This window comes from Xenopus laevis, chromosome 9_10L (assembly GCF_017654675.1).
Source record: "Xenopus laevis strain J_2021 chromosome 9_10L, Xenopus_laevis_v10.1, whole genome shotgun sequence".
Lineage (NCBI taxonomy): Eukaryota > Metazoa > Chordata > Amphibia > Anura > Pipidae > Xenopus > Xenopus laevis.
The window spans coordinates 80450970-80471260 of NC_054387.1; the positions used below are offsets into that span (position 1 = coordinate 80450970).

A 20291-nucleotide genomic window follows, 5' to 3' on the forward strand; every position below is an offset into this window, starting at 1 on the left:
GGGTACCTGAAAATGTGCAGGTACCATAGAAACCAAATTCAGGGCTTGTTATGTGAAGACACAAGATTATTTGAGCCTTCTTTTCCATCGCAGTCTTAGTTTGAGACATCTAAGAAAGAAATCTAACTGAAGAAGCTGTTTGGATGAGTAGTGAAACATCTTCAATGATTACTCAGCAAGTCCAGTTGTTTTCGAATTACTTATACTAGATATATTAAAGAAGGGTTTCTGCTCCTGTTGGGGAGTAAAGTTGAAGCCTCTCTACCATTCTCAGTCCAACAGCACAACTGGGCACACTAATGAATCCCTTGAACAGTTCTTGAGATGTTTTGCCCATCATTTGCAGCATTAACCTACAACTCAAAAACAGGATTCATGTAAATTTTTGCTAGATCCAATCTAGAAATGTTTACATTTTGCACGGTCTTTAAGTTCTCTCTGCAAAATGTGAACCCTGTTGTCATAAAACATGACTTGCTTGCCTGTCTTCATAATGCTATCTCTTGTTTCCCTCTTAATGTCAATGAATGCCATGACATTTTCTTCTAATGCCCTCTTCTTCCTGTGCTTCAAATAGGAAATAAATATCCAAAATATTGTTGGCTCAGAACTTTCAAGTGGTAAACTTCAGTATCTATTGCATGGGACAGGCTTTGACCCTGAAGAGAGATTTTGGGTTCCTGCTGCTGAGGATGTGCATGCCCCACATCTGGTAGTGAACTTTCATTCTACATTTTGAAACAAGCCCAAGAAGTTCCCTGGAACGGTCCCCTAAGATTGGTGGGAGGATGAGGTTCTGCTGGTTCTGGCTTGGCACTATTACCAGTTCTTATGGAAACCTTGAATTCCAATAGTCTGCCCTGCAATTAACCTTGGCTTGTTTTTCCACTCTAATCCTGTTTTAACTGCCCTGAAATCTGCCTAGCATAGTGGTCTACTTAAGCAGCCACTGTTTCACAATTGTTCAGTGCCTGTGGGTCCTCTTCCTGTTTTTGAGGTTTAACTACCCTGATTGTTACAGTGGAAAGGCAGAAATATGACCATGTTTCTAAACACATATTGTCTGAGGGTCCAATTTATGAAAGCTTGTAGAGCTATAGTTACTTAATTAAGAATTCTTTTAAAATTTATCAAGTGTAAAAATAATAAAATCTATGAATACTAAAGTATGGTAAGTAAAAGCTGTAGAAGTCACGTAGAAGTCAATGGAAGTTCCCTTTCTTTTCTTGCAAAGATCAGCTTTTCATGTGGGGTTTTAGAGGTTTTCGTAGCTCGAAACAGCTATTGTTGTACAAATTTTTTGCTTGTTCACGAAGAATTTGGGGTTATCAAATTTTTCATTCATACTTTTTTTATTTGGATTTTTTAGAGAATTAACCCCATATGTAATAAAAAGCACTATGTTTGCCCAAGTGACTAGTAAATGCCACCTACTGATTGGTTGCTATGGGTTACTGTTCCTGGAAACACTTTTATTGTCTTTTATTACATAACCCACATAGAGTTTAATTATTGTTTCAAAAAGCTCTTATACCACTCCAATTTGCCACAAAAATCACCATAAAGCAGGGTAGATGTATTCTATGTAAGCACAGAACACTTTTATTCATGTATTATAAGAGCGTGATTTTGCATGATTGTTTGCTTGCACCCAGGGTCTGGCTGAGCTCAGAAACTGAATGACATGCCTATGTGCCTCCAGTGCCATCCTCTCAAGAATACAGTGATGCTGAAGGCAGACAGAGCTGTAATCATGGCGGAAAACATGGTGGATTTCTCCTGTTTTATTGCCTTATACTCCACACAAAGGGGTATATTTATCAAAGAGTGAAGTTAAAGATCGCCACAATCTGCTAGAGCAAAATTCTACTATTCTCCATTCATTTCTATGGGATGTTGAAAGGTGTATTTATCAAAGAATGAACTTTCACTTTCAGCCATTGATCTCTATTTCCTTTTAATGCATTACAATATAGACAAAAGTTTCTGTACAATACTGGAAGGTTGAGTGGGGCTTACAGTCAGCTGTACTGGCTTGGAACTATCTCTATCATAATAACAGCTGCCATCATAAGGCCTGGGGGCCTGCAGCCCTCCATTGACTTTTATGCCCCAATAGCCTGTACGATAGTCAGGGCTGTAACATTAGAAAAACAGTCTCTACAAGTTATGGGGGCTCATGAATATAGGAGGAACACTGACTGATACACAATGCTAAAATGTCAGTGAATGTTTGCTAAATATCTCATGCTGTGGATGTTTGAGGACTCTAAGCAGCTTCTAGTCCCCCCACTGATGATAGTTCCATAAACTGCTTCTTTGAATGACCCCATTGTTTCAGTACAATCCAGCCTGGGAACATTTATGTCTAGACACATGGAAAGTGCTGGACAGCATTGCATTATATTACAACTTTGCATTTCCTCACACTTTCTAACTTTTAGCCCAGAGTTATGCACCAGCAGCTGTGGTTGAACTGTTGCTTTGAGGATTCTTGGCGCTACAGATGAACAAGTAACAAATAGCCATAGGTCTGACATCACTGTTTTAGCTCCTTACTGTCAAATGCACTGACACAGATTGTGGTGGATGCTGGGAGTTGTAGTCGGAGGAATAAATAGTAAAACAAATAGCTTTTTAAAAAAAAAACAAAAGAAAACACCCTCAGGAGCTTGTACTCTTTGCTGTCAGATACAGTTAAAAACTGTTGGTCTTACAAATCCCTCTGTGCCAGAAAATTCTCACCTGCAGCGCTTCAGCTGGCGTTATACTACAACTCCCAGCTTGCTTCCCTTATCAACTGTCCGTTGGACAGTAGTTCAACAACAACTACAACTAGGGTTGGATAGCCCTACTTTAAGATGAATGACTGGTGTGATTCCCAAGAGGTTCTGAAGTAGCTGGGATATTATGCATGAACGTTACTCATGAGTTTACATGAAGACCAATCAGAAGTTCTTAATGTAGGGCTTCAGATACCCTGAAATATCAAAATTAGATTAGTTAATGATGGCCAAGCTACAGTCCTTTAGCTGTTGTTGACCGCAACACCCAGAACTTTAGACAGCCTCAAGGGGGAATGTAATTTAAAATTGTGTTTTTGCAAGTGTAAATAATTCACTGGTGAATATTACATCTCTCATTATCACTAAGCAAAGGTTAGTGTTAGCACCTACTCTGGAGTTGTGCTAAATAATATAATTCCATAAACTGCGCATGTTCACAAAAGCCATTCGCTCGCAAACCTTGCAAGGAAGTTGTTGAGGTCTGAAATCGGTCTGGATACAAATATAGAAAAGCTTGGTCGCTAATGTTCACAATGGTCTTTTCCAACGCCTTTTGCGCTTAAGAAACATATTACATTCCCCCGTCAGTTAGTTGGTGAGATGCTAGTAGTTGTAGTTCTACATCTGAAAGGTTCTGGGTTGACCGCCCATGTTGTAACTATGAAACCATACAAGCTGTGCAAAGAGCACTTTATGGATTGCAAATGGGTATAAAGGAAATCAAATGCATGTGTTTAACTACCCCAGACATCTAGAACTAAACTATAAAAGAATTCACCATACAAGCGGTATGGCATTCGTTATTTATTTTGTACGCTTTTTGATTTAGCATTTTTAATGCCTCTTTGCAACTTGTAAACACTGTCTGGACCATCTTGGGCTGATCTCATAGAATCATACAGCAGGGCCTAGTTGGGCCAATAGGCTGAGAACTGCATCAGTTTGATGATGTGGCCCTTGTCTGACTTTTTTCAGATTTTCGAAGCAACCTAATTTTCAGGCAGATATCTGATGGGGAGGGCCATACACAAGCAGGTTCAGCTGCACTCTTTCTAGATCCATCTGCACTCTTGGCAGGGACCCATCTGGGAGTTGTAGTTTATCAGAACCTAAAGGGCTGTATAGGCAGAGACATGCGGTAAGATTCGGGCGACAAATCTCCCCGACCTGCCTTCCTGCCGGCTAGAATGTAAATAGCAGGCGGGATGGCACTCGGAGTGCTTCGTTTTCTGAAGTCGCCCCAAGTTGCCTCACGAGGAAACTTCAGGCGACTTCGGAAAAGGAATCGATCTGAGTGCCATCCCACCATCGATTTACATTCCAGCCAGCGGCAATGCAGTTGCTTGGCGACTAATCTCCCCGAATTGCAGCATGCCCTAAAGAGGCCTCACAAGGAAACTCCGGGCAGCTTTGGAAAACCGAAGTGCTACATATGCCATCCCAATGGTGATTAGGGTTGCCACTTTTGCTGGCGCCTAAACCCGAACAAAAGGGGTTGGGCGAATAGAATTAGGGGTAGAGCAGTGGTGACATAATAGGCAGACACATTGAAGTAGGTGCAGTTATGACCCTAGGGTAGGGTTATTGCATCACTAAAGGCCCTATACACAGGCCGATAAAAGTTGCCGACATACCAAGTTGTCAGTTTATTGGCCCATGTGTGGGGCCATCCGATGGGCGTCCCTGATCAATATCTGGCACTCGATCTGACCTCCTGTATTGCCTCCATTCTTATCCGATTATCCCGATATAGCCCACCTTAATGTGGGCATGTCGGGGAGAGATCCACTCCTTTCGCAACATCTTCAAACAAGCGGATCTTCCTGTGGATGGCCACCTTTAGACGCAACTAGCTGGCTTTCCATCCAGTTTTCTCAATGTTGTAAACCGAACAGAAAGTTTGGTGTCCAGTTCAAAACCACACTGGTGGCAACCCTATCTCTTATCGATATTCTGCCTGATGAGTCCAATCCTTTAATTACGGATATGGGATCTATTATACGGAAATCAGTTATCCAGAAAGCTCTGAAATCCAGCAATGCTAATTTAGAAATACAGATTCTTATTTTTGATTGATTTGCTCTTTGTTTTGTTGTTTCTGTAATAAGACATTAACCTCACTTGATAATTTATTGGCCAGATTAGTGTTCGGTTTTCACAAGGCTGAAAACCGAACAGAATCTTGAGACCCGAACAGGCCTTAGAAAAACCGAACTGTCCGGGGCAAAACTGAACAGGTGGCAAACCCTAATGGTGATTCACATTCTTTCCGGCGGGAAGGCATTGCTGGGAGATTACTCGCCCTGTAATCGCGGGGCGACTAATCTCCCCCAAATCTTACAGTGTGCCACCAGCCTAAATCTGCTCAGGTATGGCCAGTTTAAAGCTTTTATTCATTGTGATTTTCGTTACATGATTATTTTTATTTATTCACTAAGGAAGCCCCGCCTGAAATTATGAGTACTTTGTGCTCCTAAATAAATACAAGTGGGGAGGCTTTTGTTCATGTAAAATTGGCTAAAAGTGTTATTCTGTTTCTACATATATCTATAGTCTATACTGTGTTAATGAGCTCCTGTCCATGGGTTCATCAGCATGGCGATGGTTCCATTTCTAGTTTTAGGTTATTTACTGTTTAAGAAACATATACTTGCAGGGTTTTGGGAGTAGGAAAGGTGCTGGGAGTAGGAGCTAGCCAATAAAGCTAGCCTAAACCCACCAGCGTTAAATCAAGCCTGATTGGTCAGAGGATAATAGGCCATTTTATTTTACAGACTGCGACAAGAGTTTAAACGAGGTTGAAAAGTAGAAACTTTACGGAAAGGCGAGTTCAGAAACAATTAGCGGCGCGAAACAGCCATATATTGGATGTCTTGTGCAGAATCTCGGCTCGGTACAATGTCATTAAAAGGCGCAAACAGGCAGCGAAGGAAGCGAACTCTTTTGTCCTGGCTTGGCACGGTAGAGCGCGCCTCATGCGCTGTGGTGAAGCCAGCAGCCAGCCGAACAGGCACTCGCACATGTAGCGCGCAGGAACTTGCTGACTTCACCATTTTGCGCTGGCTGGGGGAGGAGCGGGTTTGTTGAGGGGCGGGGTTTGGAGAATCGGAAAACCCCGCGGCGTCCGCTTTGGGCACGAGCCCGAGATTATTTTTTTTTCTGTTCCCGAATCCGGCCGCTCACGCGCACCTCCCTCATCAGCGCCACCATCAGCCTGCGGAAAAGCACTACAGGCAGCCTTCCTCACCCCCCTTCCACCTCCTCCTCCTTTCTTCCGACTCTCAATGTTCGGCAGCCGGCCGGAGCCTGCTTCTTTCCCCGGCTCTGCGTTCCCAGGAAACCCCCTCCCAGTCAGCTCCACACAGAGCGGCGGTGGCGTGAGGAGAGCAGGGACCGGCGCGCCTGAGAGGTAAATGGGGAAGCGGCGGAGCGGCAAGGGGAGGCGGGGAGAGACAGCGAGCTTTGTTCTTGTTTTCAGCCCCGGAGAAGGCAACGAGGAGGAGGAGGAGGGAGCTCCAGTGACTCCAAGCCTCACTATACACCAAGCTCATATCCTAGTGCGGGGCTATAGGTAACCTATGGCGCTCCAGATGCTGCTGGACTACAACTCCCAACATCCCTGTCTAGCAGAGCTCAAAAGGGACGCTGGGAGTTGAAGTTCTGGATTGTCTGTGTCAGTCCTAGTGGCCAGTCTCACAGCCCCCCCCCCCAAATACCACAAACACTGGCCGGCGGCTGCTGCTGCTTCTTCCCCCTCCCTTCTCAGTCCCTATAACACGACCTTTCCTCGGCCCCCTTCTCTTCAACATCAGGACTGTTCAACCTGCCACTTTCTGGGGGAGCTGTTCAACTAGATCCATCTGCACTCTTGGCAGCGACCCATCTGGGAGTTGTAGTTTATCAGAACCTAGAGGGCTGTATAGGCTGGACTTCTTACAGTGAGACTTTGAGGAAGTCTGCAGCTTTGGCTTGTAGATACCCCCACTGTCTGCGCTGCAGTATTGATTCCATGTGAAGAGTAAATCAGCAATGTCCAGTCTATGATCTGTTGGCGTAAGATAGGAGAACAAACCTGGGGGTCTTAAACCTATCCGCACCCCTCCGCTGCTCTTGTTAAGGATACATGAAGCATCCTGATAAACAGAGGTTACCTGGGACTGTCACTTTAAGCTGGAGTCTTTAGGTTGGACCTTTCTGGTGTAAATATTATAACCTGCTCCTCTCCTTCCTTAATCGTACAAATGCCAATGGGTGGCAAGTAGAGCATTGTGTTTCTGCCCCCCAATGAGACAAACGCAAACATTACAGAGTGATAAACCCCAGTGAAAATATTGACTTTGTAACTATTAGTATCCAGTGTTTGTTGCATATTTATATGTTTTGCCGTGCAGCCTCTCTTTTGATCCATGTCAAACTGGACTGGAGTTCTGTAGACCATGTCTTTCTGCTGCACTCGGGAATGTATTTGGGAGTCTTTTATTAGTTGTTGATGTGAGCAATGGTCTGGAAGTTGTAGGTGCTCTCAAAGTTGGTTTCTTCCTGTATTATCTCTATAGAAGTTCGACTTCAAGTGTTAATGGATTGATAAATCAGAATTAAGTTGATTGGGGACCAGTAAGACCTTCAGTGGCATCTAGTTATGTAACATTGTATTGTTTACTTTCTCATTCATCTGCATTCTTCTGGTTGTCTTTACAGATTGCACCAAGAAGAAACAAAGTCCATCAACATGTCTAGTGATAGACAGCGGTCAGATGATGAAAGTCCTAGTACCAGCAGTGGAAGTTCAGATGCTGATCAGCGAGACCCACCAGCACCAGAACCTGAAGAACAAGAAGAAAGAAAGCCCTCGGCAGTCCAACAAAAGAAAAACACCAAACTGTCCAGTAAAACCACTGCTAAGCTGTCCACTAGTGCTAAAAGGTAATAAACCACTTGATACAGGATATTAAACACAGCGCAGGTTCCCACGGGGAGTGTTGACATGAATTTTTGTGTCTTTTTTAATGTGTGTCTTGGAACGAGCTTGGATGGAAATTAAAGCCGTTTTCTCTTCACATACATTCTGCCTTTACACCACTTTCCATGTTTTGTTTGGCATGTGCTTTCTAACAATCCCCTAGGGAGTGCACAAAAATGGAAAGGAAAAAAGTAGACAAGCAGCACACAAATGACTTAAACAGACGGGGCCTTGGATATCACATTGGATTCTCCTGTAAAGTTAGTTGTGCATTTAAACAGTCATTATGATATTACATGATTTTATGATGTTTGGAGCCTTGGTCATGCAGATATTGCTGTTGCATTGTACAGGTCAGCGTAGATCACAAAATTGTTTTTTATGACTACCTCTCATAAAGAGTTGTACTCAAAAGTGGTCAAAATTTGTTCTCACCCAAAGCTGCCATGTGAAAGCAGAAGTAAGCCAGCAATTAGTTGTGATGGTATCCACAGTTTTATCAGTGATCTTTTTTTTTTATTTTTTAAACCAGAACCTTGACAAGGTTTTTCAGTATCCCGACAATTTACTAATCTGTTATATAGCTAGATTTCTGTCGTCTAAGGGGCTGTATTAAGCGAAGTCACATAGCAGCACTCTGCTTAAAGCGGTGGTTCACCTTGAAACAACTAGTTGTTTTCAGATAGATCACCAGAAATAATGACTTTTTCTATTTTCTATCTGTGACCGTTTTTGTAATATTGAAGTGTAAAGTGTCATTTTTCACCTACTGAAGCAGCCCTGGCAGGGGAGGGGGTTGCCGACCCTGTAAACTGTTCTAAATGGATACATTTAGTGGATACATTTCTTATCTTTGTCCCTGCTGAACAGAATCTCTGGGTTTCATTACAGGCAGCTGTTAGAATTGATACAATAGTTGCTAATACTCCAGAGATGCTGCTGAGAAATGTATCGATTAAATGTGGCAAAATTGTAACCGTTTAGAGTTGGCACCTGAATTACTGAGCTGCCTGACTGAAATACCAGAGACAGGAACTTAGACTTAGATTCAACATTTTTGGCAAAATGGTGAAAAAATGGAAGTTAATTGAAAAAAAGTCTTTATTTCTGGGGAACAATCTGAAAATAACGGAACTGAAAAAAGTGTTTGGAAGGTGAACAACCCCTTTAATAGAACAGTGAATGATTTAATATTTATTAACAGTCCTAGTGTAGAGCTCAATGTGGCCCTCAAAGATGCTTTTATTTTTGCCCTCAACCTGCCCAGGGACTCTGCAGACTCTGACCAGGCATCCTTTATTGTAAAGCATCATCATTTTAATAAAATTGGGTTTTTAAAGATGGGTTTTCTAACTCATCCACAGGACAATGTTTTATGCACTGCATTGGCCCTTTTCTTGTCTAATAAGGCAACTTTGACATATACTTGTATATTCCAGTTGCAGTTGCCCTGTCAGGGGCATTATTTATGCTTGCTGCCATCCTGGGAAGTGGCAGAGGCCAAATGCTTGTTTTTTAGTACCTTATTCTACTGGCTGAACAATTTTCCAGTTTGGGATTTTGATCCCAACAATGATATATTCTCTTGAATTGCCCCGTGTTTGGGCAGACTGTGGCAATTGATGTTTTGCGGTCCAGATAATCAAAATCATTGTGTGTGATTGCCATTTGTAAACCTGGAGTTCAGCATCGCTGACCAATAGTTGCCTGATGTGTTATTGCACTCCCATTTAGACAATTACCATTCAAAAAGATGGGGAACAATTCCAAGAGTTATCCATCATTCGGCTGAGAAAATGCCTCCACACTGCCCTTAAACATATCACAGTGCTTTGTAACATGTTGCTTTGGTTTATGAAAGCTTCTATCAAGTCCCTCAATCCTATAAAATTCTATAACTTGCTACTGAAATTAATTGTATCTGATTCACTGTTATTTGCTGCTTATTTAGTATTTTTCTAATAGTATTTATCATTAATTTTGCTTATAATTTCCACTGAACATAGTTCTGTTATTGCAGTCAACATGTCAACTCTGCTTAAAAATTGTGTAACAAAAACAAGTTTGTTTTAGTCTGTTATACCGTGTGACGTAAAGTCGAAAGAATTATGCCATGGCAAGTCAAGACTGTATTCATTTTTATTTATTTGAGTAGTTGGTATTTTGGTGTGCTTATTAAATATATGAGGGAATGTTCTGGCCTTGTGAGCACCTTCTGGCTCATCCACGGCACATGTTTTCCAAGCCTATGACAATGAGACACTGTTAGACAACTTACGTGGTTTATCTAGGGTTAGGTAAATTGCAACCTTTTAGTTGTTGACCTAGAGTTTTGTTGTGGGTGACAGTAGCCTGATTGTTGTCTAGAATTATGGACAAAAAAAATACTAACGTGACAAATCCTTGTATAATTGTGTATCAAATAAATATATTTGACCAGGATATATCTTCAAATTAAAATCATTTTATGTCATCTCCTAATGTATTTGATGTTGCTTCACCGACTCCAGAAAGTCAAGAGGTAAATGTGTCTCCTTCATTTTTGAATGTGTCATTTGCAGAATCAGTGTGTTGTGGATTGTCTATACTAGAGTAGGATCTCTTTGGTTACTCATCCTTGCAGTTTTGATGATGGTAGTCCTTTTTAAGTGTAAAAATCTCATGTGCTGCCTGCATGTTTAGTCATCCTGTCTTAGAACATATGTACAGTCATATGAAAAAGTCTGCGAACCCCTCTTAATTCTTTGGAGTTTTGTCTATCATTGGCTGAGCTTTCAAAGTAGCAACTTCCCTTTAATATATAACATGCCTTATAGAAACTGTAGTATCTCAGCAGTGACATAAAGTTTATTGGATTAATAGAAAATATGCAATATGCATCATAACAAAATTAGACAGGTGCATACATTTGGGCACCCAACAGAGATATTGCATCTAATTAGTTGAGCTTAATTTTGCAAATGTAACAGCCTCTAGACGCCTCCTATGGCCTTTGATGAGTGTCTGGATTCTGGATGGCAGTATTTTTGACCATTCGTCTATACAAAATCTCTCCAATTCAATTAAATTTGATGGCTGTCGAGTGTGGACAGCCTGCTTCAAATCATCCCATAGATTTTCAATGATATACAAGTCGGGGGACTGTGACGGCCATTCCAGAATATTGTACTCCCCCCCCCCGCATAAATGCCTTTGTGTGTGGTTAGGGTCATTGTCTTGTTGGAATATCGAACCCCTGCGTAACTTCAACTTTGTGACTGATGCTTGAACATTATCCCAAAGAATTTATTGATATTGGGTTGAATTCATCTGACCCTTGACTTTAACAAGGGCCCCAGTCCCTGAACTAGCCACACAGTCCCACAGCATGATGGAACCTCCACCAAATTTGACAGTAGGTAGCAGGTGTTTTTCTCAGAATGCGGTGTTCTTGCGCCATGCAAATTGCTTTTTGTTATAACCAGATAACTACATTTTTGTCTCATGAGTCCAAAGCGCTTTGTTCCAAAATGACTGCGGCTTGTCTAAATGAGCTTTTGCATACAACAAGTGACTCTGTTTGTGGCGTGAGTGCAGAAAGGGCTTCTATCTCATCACCCTGCCATACAGATTTTCTTTGTGGAAATTGCGCTGAATTGTAGAAGATGTACAGATGCACCATCTGCAGCAAGATGTCCTTGCAGGTCTTTGGAGGTGATCTTTGGGTTGTCTGTAACCATTCTCACAAAACTCCACATATTCCACTCCTGAATTTTTCTTGGCCTGCCAGACCTGGGTTTTACAGCAACTGTGCCTGTAGCCTTCCATTTCCTGATTACATTCCTTACAGTTGAAACTGACTGTCTAACTTCTGAGATAGCTTTTTGTAGCCTTCCCCTAAACCATAATATTGAACAATCTTTGTTTTGAGATCTTTTTAAGGGGTTGCTTTGAGGATTCCATGCTGTCACTCTTCAGAGGACAACTTGCAATTGGCCACCTTAAATACCTTTTCTCATGATTGGACACACCTGCCTATGAAATTCAAGGCTTAAGGAGCTAATCCAACCAATTTGGTGTTGCCAGTAATCAGTATTGAGCAGTTACATGCATTCAAATTAGCAAAATTACAAGGGTACCCACATTTTTGCACAACCAGTTTTTCACATTTAATTTAATACAACTGAATACTGCTTCACTAAAAATCTTTGTTCAGGAAACACCCCAGTATTCAGATGTTCCTGGGAAATGAAAGACATCCCACTGATATTTTTTGTTGAAAGTGGAGTAAATTATTATGCAGGCTGAGATGGGGTCCCAAACCGTTTAATATGACTGTATATTGTATTTAAGTGATGAAATTATTTTTTTCTCACTGACTGTCAGGAACACTTGTAGATTTTGGATTGCGGTACATGACTTCCCATTGTGGTTACTTTGAGGTGTTTGCATTTGTGTGGTTGTTAGCCAAAACTGTGGCTAATATCGTTTTCAGGCTGATACAATGCATTGTCCCACACTAATGAATTTTACAACTAACTGTAACAGGAAGGAATCAGTGACTATTCTTGCCTCTTTGTCTCAGCCTCTTTTTCAAAGAAAAGCTGCAGTAAGGAAAGATGACTTGATCTGCTAATGAAATGAATTAATTGTACATTGTTTTGTTTAATATTTAAAAAAGTTTGGTGTCATGTGAAGTTTAAATTTGAGCTGTTTATAATGGATCATTATTAGTAATGGTGAGCTCCCCCTTTGGCAAATAATGTACTGTTTGTAACCCTTCTGCCTTGCAGTGTTGGGGCCCTACATTTGATACTGGCTTGGGCACTATCTGCAAGGAATTTGTATGTTCTCCCTATGTCTATTTGGGCTTCCTCTGGGTTTTTCTGGTTTCCACAGTCTAGAAACCTATAGGCAGATCAATTTGCTCCTGGTACAATTGGTCAAAGTGTGTGTTAATGTGATAGGGACCTTTTTTGTAAACAACATTAGGACAGGGATTGAACTTGTTGGTGCTATATAAAATATAGTAGTAATGTCAACTTTCACAAAAAACTATACACTCCAATTAACTTGGTAAAATCCACAGTACAACTGTAGGGAGAGAACCTACACCAAGTACAAGAACTAACAACGGAAAAATTGCATGAGTATTGTTAGCAATGGGCAACCCTAGGGCGACGACACATGGGGAGATTTGTCTCCCATGGTTAAATCTGAGCTACTGCAGGTAACAAATCTTCCTTTCACACTGGCAATAATGTAAATCTCAGGTGCAAAAACATACATGGTTATTCAGCTTTCCGAAGTTTCTAGCAAGCACCCAACTTTAGAGATTTGTCATCCACGGTAGTGCATTTTACCAAATCTCCCTGTGGGTCATTGCCCTAAGCATGCAGTGTGTTTAACCAAAACCTTTTGTATTGCTGGACTTTATTGGATTTTACATTTTCCTGCAACTTTTAAAGGTATAGCATAAGGAAATAAAATGTACTTCCAGTCAACTTTCCTATGTACATTAAAACTTTTCAATAGTTTTATAGCTATTTGGAAATGTAACTGCTATTAAAAGCTGTTCCTTTCTGGCTCTTACTCTTGAAACAATTTAGCAGAAGTAAGTTCTCCCCCTGGTCTGTTAATCAACTGGTTTCGTTTCAAGAGTCAGAGGCAGCTAGGGTAGATTACGGTAGTTTAATTCTGAGATAAATTATCAGTGCCACAGTTGTTTTTGATTTTGGGTTCATTTTGAAATTGACTTTATATACTTCTCGATATATTGAGTGCTGAAATGCTATGTTGTCTCGTATTTTCCATAATGCAGTGTACCATACCTTACATAAAAAACAATTAAGACAAATTATTGTTTTGATGTCAGCTTGGATTTAGGCTGGCTTAATTAAAGGGTGGTTCTTTTAGTATGCTATAGAATGGCAAACTTTTAATTTTGTCTTTTTTATAGTTTCATTATTTTCCTTCTGACCTTTTCCAGCTTTCAATTTCACTGTCCCTGTCTAACAAAACAAATGCTATGTAAGGCAACAAATTTATTTTTATTATTCATCTTTCTATTCAGACCCTCTCCTATTCATATTCCTGTCTCTTATTCAAATCAATGCATGGTTGCTAGGGTAATTTTAATCCTAGCAACCAGATTACTGAATTTGCACACAGGAGAGCAGCTGCATAAAAAGCTAAATATCTCCTAAACCTAAAATAATCAAAAATGAAAACCAATTGCAAATTGTCTCAGAATATCACTCTCTACATCTAATAAAAGTTAATTTAAAGGTGAACAACCCCTTTAAGGACACATCTCCAGGGTGGAAAAACAATATTGTTGCTGACCATGGTGCAACCACTCATGGTTTTGTCCGAGACTGTTGCTAGCTGTAGAAATGTGATGAGTTTAATTATTTTGGTCTGGGGATATTCCACAATTGTCCCAGGTTGGGACTTTGTGGCATAGCTGGTGTTGGTGTGTGCAGGCAAATATGAGCATCCCAGAGTTGGGACACTTGTGAGATATGTGCAGCTGGCAGTTGCCTTGGACAATAGACTGCCTGTCTGTGCCTGTGCAAGAAAAAAAAATTGTTTCCCCAAACTGAAATGCTATAGGCCTTCATCCCCAGTTAGCAAAACAATTTTGCAGGGGATATGTGTACTTAAACATGCAACATATTGTCTACTTTCTGAGAAAAAAATAAGAATTGTATGTTTTACTATGGAAAATGGCATATCTGTATTCCAGAGCTTTTTGGATAATAGAACCCATACCTCTAACAGACTTTAATCTTCTTTTTAAGTATGTAGTGTCACTCATAAGTACATCCACAAGGTTGGCTTGTTGTACTGCCTTGCGTGTTGATTTCTGTCTGACACACTGTTTATCATTTATTTTACCAATTTCCCTATTTTTGCAAATTTTAATTTTGCTTGGTTAGGCCGTAACATAAATAGATTTGTTTTATACATATCTTGTGTGCTTGACCCTACTGAACTAACTTACTAAACTTGTAATTTATCTTTTAATTGTTACTTATATACAAGAATACAAAGGTATATTCTCTTCATAAAGTAGAAAAAAAATCACTGTGAAATTTATTTCTGCTGGTTCTTTTAGATGAATTGTTATTTTGGTTTTGTAAATTGTTAAAATAAATAAATTTAAAAAAAAAAACATGCTGTCAGGAGGCAAGAAAAAAAACTTCACTGCTTATGTTACAGCTCGTTAATTCTGCCTCGCTAAGAGCACTCTAACACTGCTTTAAAGTCATTGTCAAAATACTAGAGCTCCCCCCCTCCCCTCCTGGCTCATTTGCATATAAGCTTATACAAGAAATCTTTCTTATAAAAACTGTTTAGCCCTTAATCAAATTCACTTTATTGAGAAGGCAATCGCATTGCCTTTCAGCCTCTCCTATTTTCAGCTTGAATGCCTGAAATTAAGCTGTGAAAAGCCAGCTGCTAAGTTCCTCTGCTAAAGGGTTGGGGTTCTGCCTCGGAGAACAAAGAGGAAGCAGCCATGTTAGCGTTACTGAAGGCAAAGCCAATCTTGCATTTATCAACATTATGGTAGAGGGCAGTGTAATTCCCCCGTTCGTTTTCCAGGGAGTGTTCCAGTGCTTCAGCTCTCTTTTCATTTCACTTGCAGGATTCAGAAGGAGTTGGCTGAAATAACCCTTGATCCTCCTCCGAACTGCAGGTACGTTCAAGTTTTACTCATTTAAATCAGCTTTTTCTTTTTTTTTGTTTAATGAAAGTTGGTTTGATAAAATGTCTAGCACAGGGTGTTTGTTTAGAAATAACTTTTAAAGCTGATGGATACAAAATTCTGACACTCTTTGCAAGATACAAATTCTTAACTTTTTATTAATAATCAAGTATCCAGTTTCCATTTGGGATATAATTATGCCTTTTTGGGAGGTTTCAAGCAGCATATTGTCTGAATGTAGTTGTTTTGTTTATGCTGCCACTGCATTGATTAAGTCTTCTGCTTTTGTAGGATATTTATATGTTTCAGATTTGCTCCATTTAAAACATCCAGTAATGCTTATTGCTAGGAAGTAGTTATTGATAAGGGCAGAGTACCACTGTATATTTTCAATATTATACACAATAATACACACCTTTTAAACCCATGCTGGCATTCTTTAATGATTTGATTCCACAATTTGTTTTTCTTATTTCTTATTTTTTTTTCTTCAGTGTTTTATATTGTAAGAGGTTTACTGCTCCAGAAGTTGTTAGATTTGCTGGCTAGTGTGAACTTTGCAAGTGTGGAAGTCCTCTAAGCTTGTAGAAATTTAGAGAAAAGGCTATTTCTCGCATCAGAGATTGTGATGATTGCTGATAAATGTTGCATAGTGTTTTGTACAGTGCTTCTCGGAAAGGAGCTTTGCATTTAATTGACTTTAGAATTTAGAGAAGCAATTGATTTTCTGTTGTCTATTAGTTGCAAGATCATGATATAACAATGCATGACAACATATTGATACATTAGCCTTTTGGTATTTATCTGTGTATACCATGGACTTCTATTCTCTGTGTTACCAAATTAGTTTTATTATCCGTGTCTATTATGTGCTAATCTGGTGTTTATACTCAACTCAATACATAGGTGTGTGTAATTTAGGCTAGGGACAGACGATGTTAGCAATGTGGATTCACCGCTAACCGGCTGCTCCACTTGCCTTTTCAACGCCGGCCAGATTTTTTGCAAAATACAAAATGTCTCGATTTGGCGGCAAAATCCGCTGTATCTGCCTACACCTGAGCACCTGAACAATTCTTCCGGGTGCAAACAGACCAATAGCGGGATAGCGGAGAAACGCAGGCCGAGATTCACGATTGTCTAGTCCTGACCTTAGTATGTAAATGTAAAAGTGTATGCGTGTCTCATTTTTATCCTATTTCCTAATATGTGACTTCAACAGATAAGTGGTACAGGTATGGGACCTGTTATTCAGAATGTGTGGAACCTGAGGTTTTCCCGATAATGGATCTTTCCATAATTCAGCACTTTCTGGATAATGGATCCTATACCTGTACAGGTTTTCCAGATAAAGGATCTTAATACTGAAGACTACTAAAAAATCATTTAAACATTCCATATACCCAAAAGGCTTGTTTTGTCTCCAATAAAGATTAATTATGTCTCCGTTTGAATAAAGTTACTGCTTTATTATTACAGAGAAAAAGAAAATAATTTTCAAAAATGTTAATTATTTGGATAAAATTTAGTCTATGGAAGACAGCCTACCCTTAATTCTGAGCTTTCTGGGTAACGGGTTTCTGCATAACATACCCCATCCCTGTACTTGGTTTGCCACCATTGCCAAGTATTTGTAATTAAAAAGCTGTGTATGCTCTTTAGGGTACATGGATAAATATTTTATATTCAGATGCAGCGGGAACCTACAGTATTTGCTGAATTTATCAGTGTTTGTATAAATGCTAACTAAACAGACATGTGATAAGGCTAACTCTTTCGGTTATATATAATTGTTATTGCATAGTATAGTAATAAAGTATTTTCTTCACCAATTTGTGGCATTATTATAGTATGTAGACGCGAGAAATCAAACTGTTCAAACCAGCTCTTAGGGTAAGGCCACACCAGGCGTTTTGGGGAGATTTGGTCGCCTGGCGACTAATCGCCTCGTCTTTGCGGCGACCAATCTCCCCAAACGCCTTCCCTCATTCTGCGCCGACTAAAATGAAAAGTTTCAACTTCGGGCGACTTTGGAAAACGAACCGCCGCGTGTGATTAGCGCCGGCATTTTTTTTTTTTTCATTTCAGCCAGCGCAGAGTGAGGGAAGGCGTTTGGGGAGATTGGTCGCCGCAAAGACAAGGCGACCAAATCTCCCCAAAACGCCCAGTGTGGCCTTACCCTTAAACTCCTGAGCAAATTCTTACCAATGTTACTACATAACGAGTTAATGAAATCTGATCTCATTTTTAAAAATCCTGGCTGCACTGATAGCTTATGCTCCTGTTTCACACACACACAAAACAGGGAGCCTCAGTCATCGTATATCAGAGCATGCAGCTTTACAAATGTTAGTTGCCATCTCTCATCAATCCTGAGTAAACCATTATAAATGAGAAGAGATTTCAGTGTTCCTAAACTGATGTAACACACATAAGGTCAGAAAAAAGGTATCATTGTTAGATGGAGGAGCAGTAACCCCCCCCCCTTACTTTTGTGAGCAAAATACAGTATTACACTTAATTTAGGAATTGATTAGATTAAGGACTCATGGGGGATTTGTGACTGCCAGTGTCAGATCGACTCAAGAGGTTCAGATTGCACTTGTATTTTATTAGATGCCTATTACACCAGAGTTGCTCCATAAAAGTCTCATAGGGTATTCGATAGTGGGTAAGCTTTAGTAGTATCACCCCCCCCCCATCTATCTGGTTTACTGAATTGCACATCCATGTAATAATGTGATTTTACTTGGCCAGCTTCTGATGTTTGGCTTCGGTGCTTATTAATGCCTGACGTTTGCCTAAGTAAAGAGCACTTACTGGCATTATATGATGGACGTTTGTATTAGCGAGTAGAGTAAGGCACAGCTTCCTCCAAAAAGTGCCTGTGATTATCTCCTCAATATTTCCTTTTTTTTCAGTTGATTTAATAATTGCCACTGGAAAAATTTTAATTTGAAGTAGTGGAAGCTGTTTTAGATATCTAAAATGTTCTGTGGATCTCCTCCTCCGTGTTATTCCTGGTGTAAATTGTCATGGTTTTTTCAGGTTTATCTTTGGTAGATATTTATTGGCGCATTTATCATATTTTCTCTTCATCTGAAATTCTAACAGCTTTGCTGAGCACGTTTCTAAGCTTTCCAAGAGACCTCTTTATCTGACTGTATCAGAGCTGCTGCAAAGTGGGTGATGGATGGGGAAGAATAGGCAGCGTGTCAGACACTGTTTTCATTGCTATTGAATTCTATTATCAATGTATCGACATCCTAAGTTGAGAGTGAGCCTTCTTTAATGCCTGGGGTCAAGTCACTTCTATAAAGCTATTGATGTAAATGTAATCTATATAATAATGTATTTATATCTATCTGCATTGAAATTATTTCAGCTTTCTGTGCATGTTTATTGACCTTGTTACAGTACTTTTCAGCAGCCTGCTGATTTGCAAAAAAAAAAAGTGAAAATATATGGTCTTTCTCTGTTATTGTGACTTGAAATGGGTGCACACCTGTCTGTTAAATGATTGTGATTTTTGCAAGCGTAGATACTAGCTTATTTCTGCCATTAGTCAAGGTCACTACATTCTCAAGCCTTGTTCCCCTGGGCTAAACTGACAAATGCATCTAAGCTCATATGTAGTTTGCTGATTATTCAGTGCAGGCGATGTAAGGTTTGTCAGATGGATTTGCGAACCTTTGTAAAAGTAGTTTAAGAATCTCCAGATGTTCGTTAAACAGAAAACAGAGAAGGCTGGCCGACATTTTGATGATACTCAACGTACAGGTATGGTACCTGTTATTCAGACTGCTCGGGGCCTGGGGTTTTCTGGATAACGGATCTTTCTGTAATTTGGCTCTTCATACCTTAAGTGTAAGGCCACACTGGGCGTTGTGATTAGTGCTGTGATTAGCGCCGGCAATTTTTCATTTTAAGCTAGCGCAGAGTGAGGGAAGGCATTTGGGGAGATTGGTCGCCGCAAAGACGAGGCGATTAGTCGCCAGGCGACCAAATCTCCCCAAAACGCCTGGTGTGGCCTTACCCTAAGAGCTGGTTTGAACTCAGTGCATGCGAACAGTTTGATTTCTCGCGTCTACATACTATAATAATGCCACAAATTGGTGAAGAAAATACTTTATTACTACACTATTCTACTAGAAAATCATGTAAATATTAAATAAACCCAATAGGCTGGTTTTGCTTCCAATAAGGATTAATTATATCTTAGTTTGGATCAAGTACAAGCTAATGCTTTATTATTACAGTGAAGAAGGAAATCATTGTTAAAAAAAAAATTGGATTTGGATAAAATGGACTCTATGGGAGATGACCATTCTATAATTCGGAGCTTTCTGGATAACGGTTCCCATACCTGTAGTTTATCTCTTTTTACCAACCCCATGGTTTACAGTTGTTTTCTGCACTTTAGTCTTCCAATATGTTTGAGCTGATTTTCTTTGCATCCAAAAATTAGGGCCAAAAAGCCGAAGTAGCTGTTGAGTTATGCTTGACAGCAGCCCTGAACTTAAAACCTAAACATTTCAAGTTTGGTTCACAAAAATAGCCTGAAGAGGCCTATTTGTTTTTGGAACTAAATGTGTCTGGATTGCCCAATTTATTTTAAGTGGACGTACATGAACCATGGCATTATAAATTACTTAACTGTATGCCATTAATAACACACTACTACTTTTATTATTACTTATTGCTTAAAATTTTTCCTGCCAAATTAAGTGCTTGGAAATACTTCCTTCTGGCGTTCAGCAGACTTGGAGATTTCATCTTGCTGCAACATTGCCTGTATGATTCCATTGCTGGCATTTTATCTTGGTCATTAAACCAATAAAGGGCTTTTTTTTTC

At 39.9% G+C, this 20291-nt stretch overlaps 1 protein-coding gene across 2 annotated transcripts in view; it reads left to right on the plus strand.

Annotated features, from left to right (window-relative positions):
* The first annotated feature begins 5542 nt into the window (after positions 1-5542).
* ube2e3.L (ubiquitin conjugating enzyme E2 E3 L homeolog) overlaps positions 5543-20291 on the plus strand; it is a 41557-nt gene continuing 26808 nt past the window's right edge. Inside the window, 3 exon segments of one of the 2 annotated variants that reach the window (NM_001096743.1) lie at positions 5543-5610; positions 7485-7709; positions 15377-15427. In NM_001096743.1, the coding sequence (NP_001090212.1) occupies positions 7516-7709; positions 15377-15427 (245 nt within the window). In that variant the 5' untranslated portion in view covers positions 5543-5610; positions 7485-7515. 2 annotated transcript variants of the gene reach the window in all.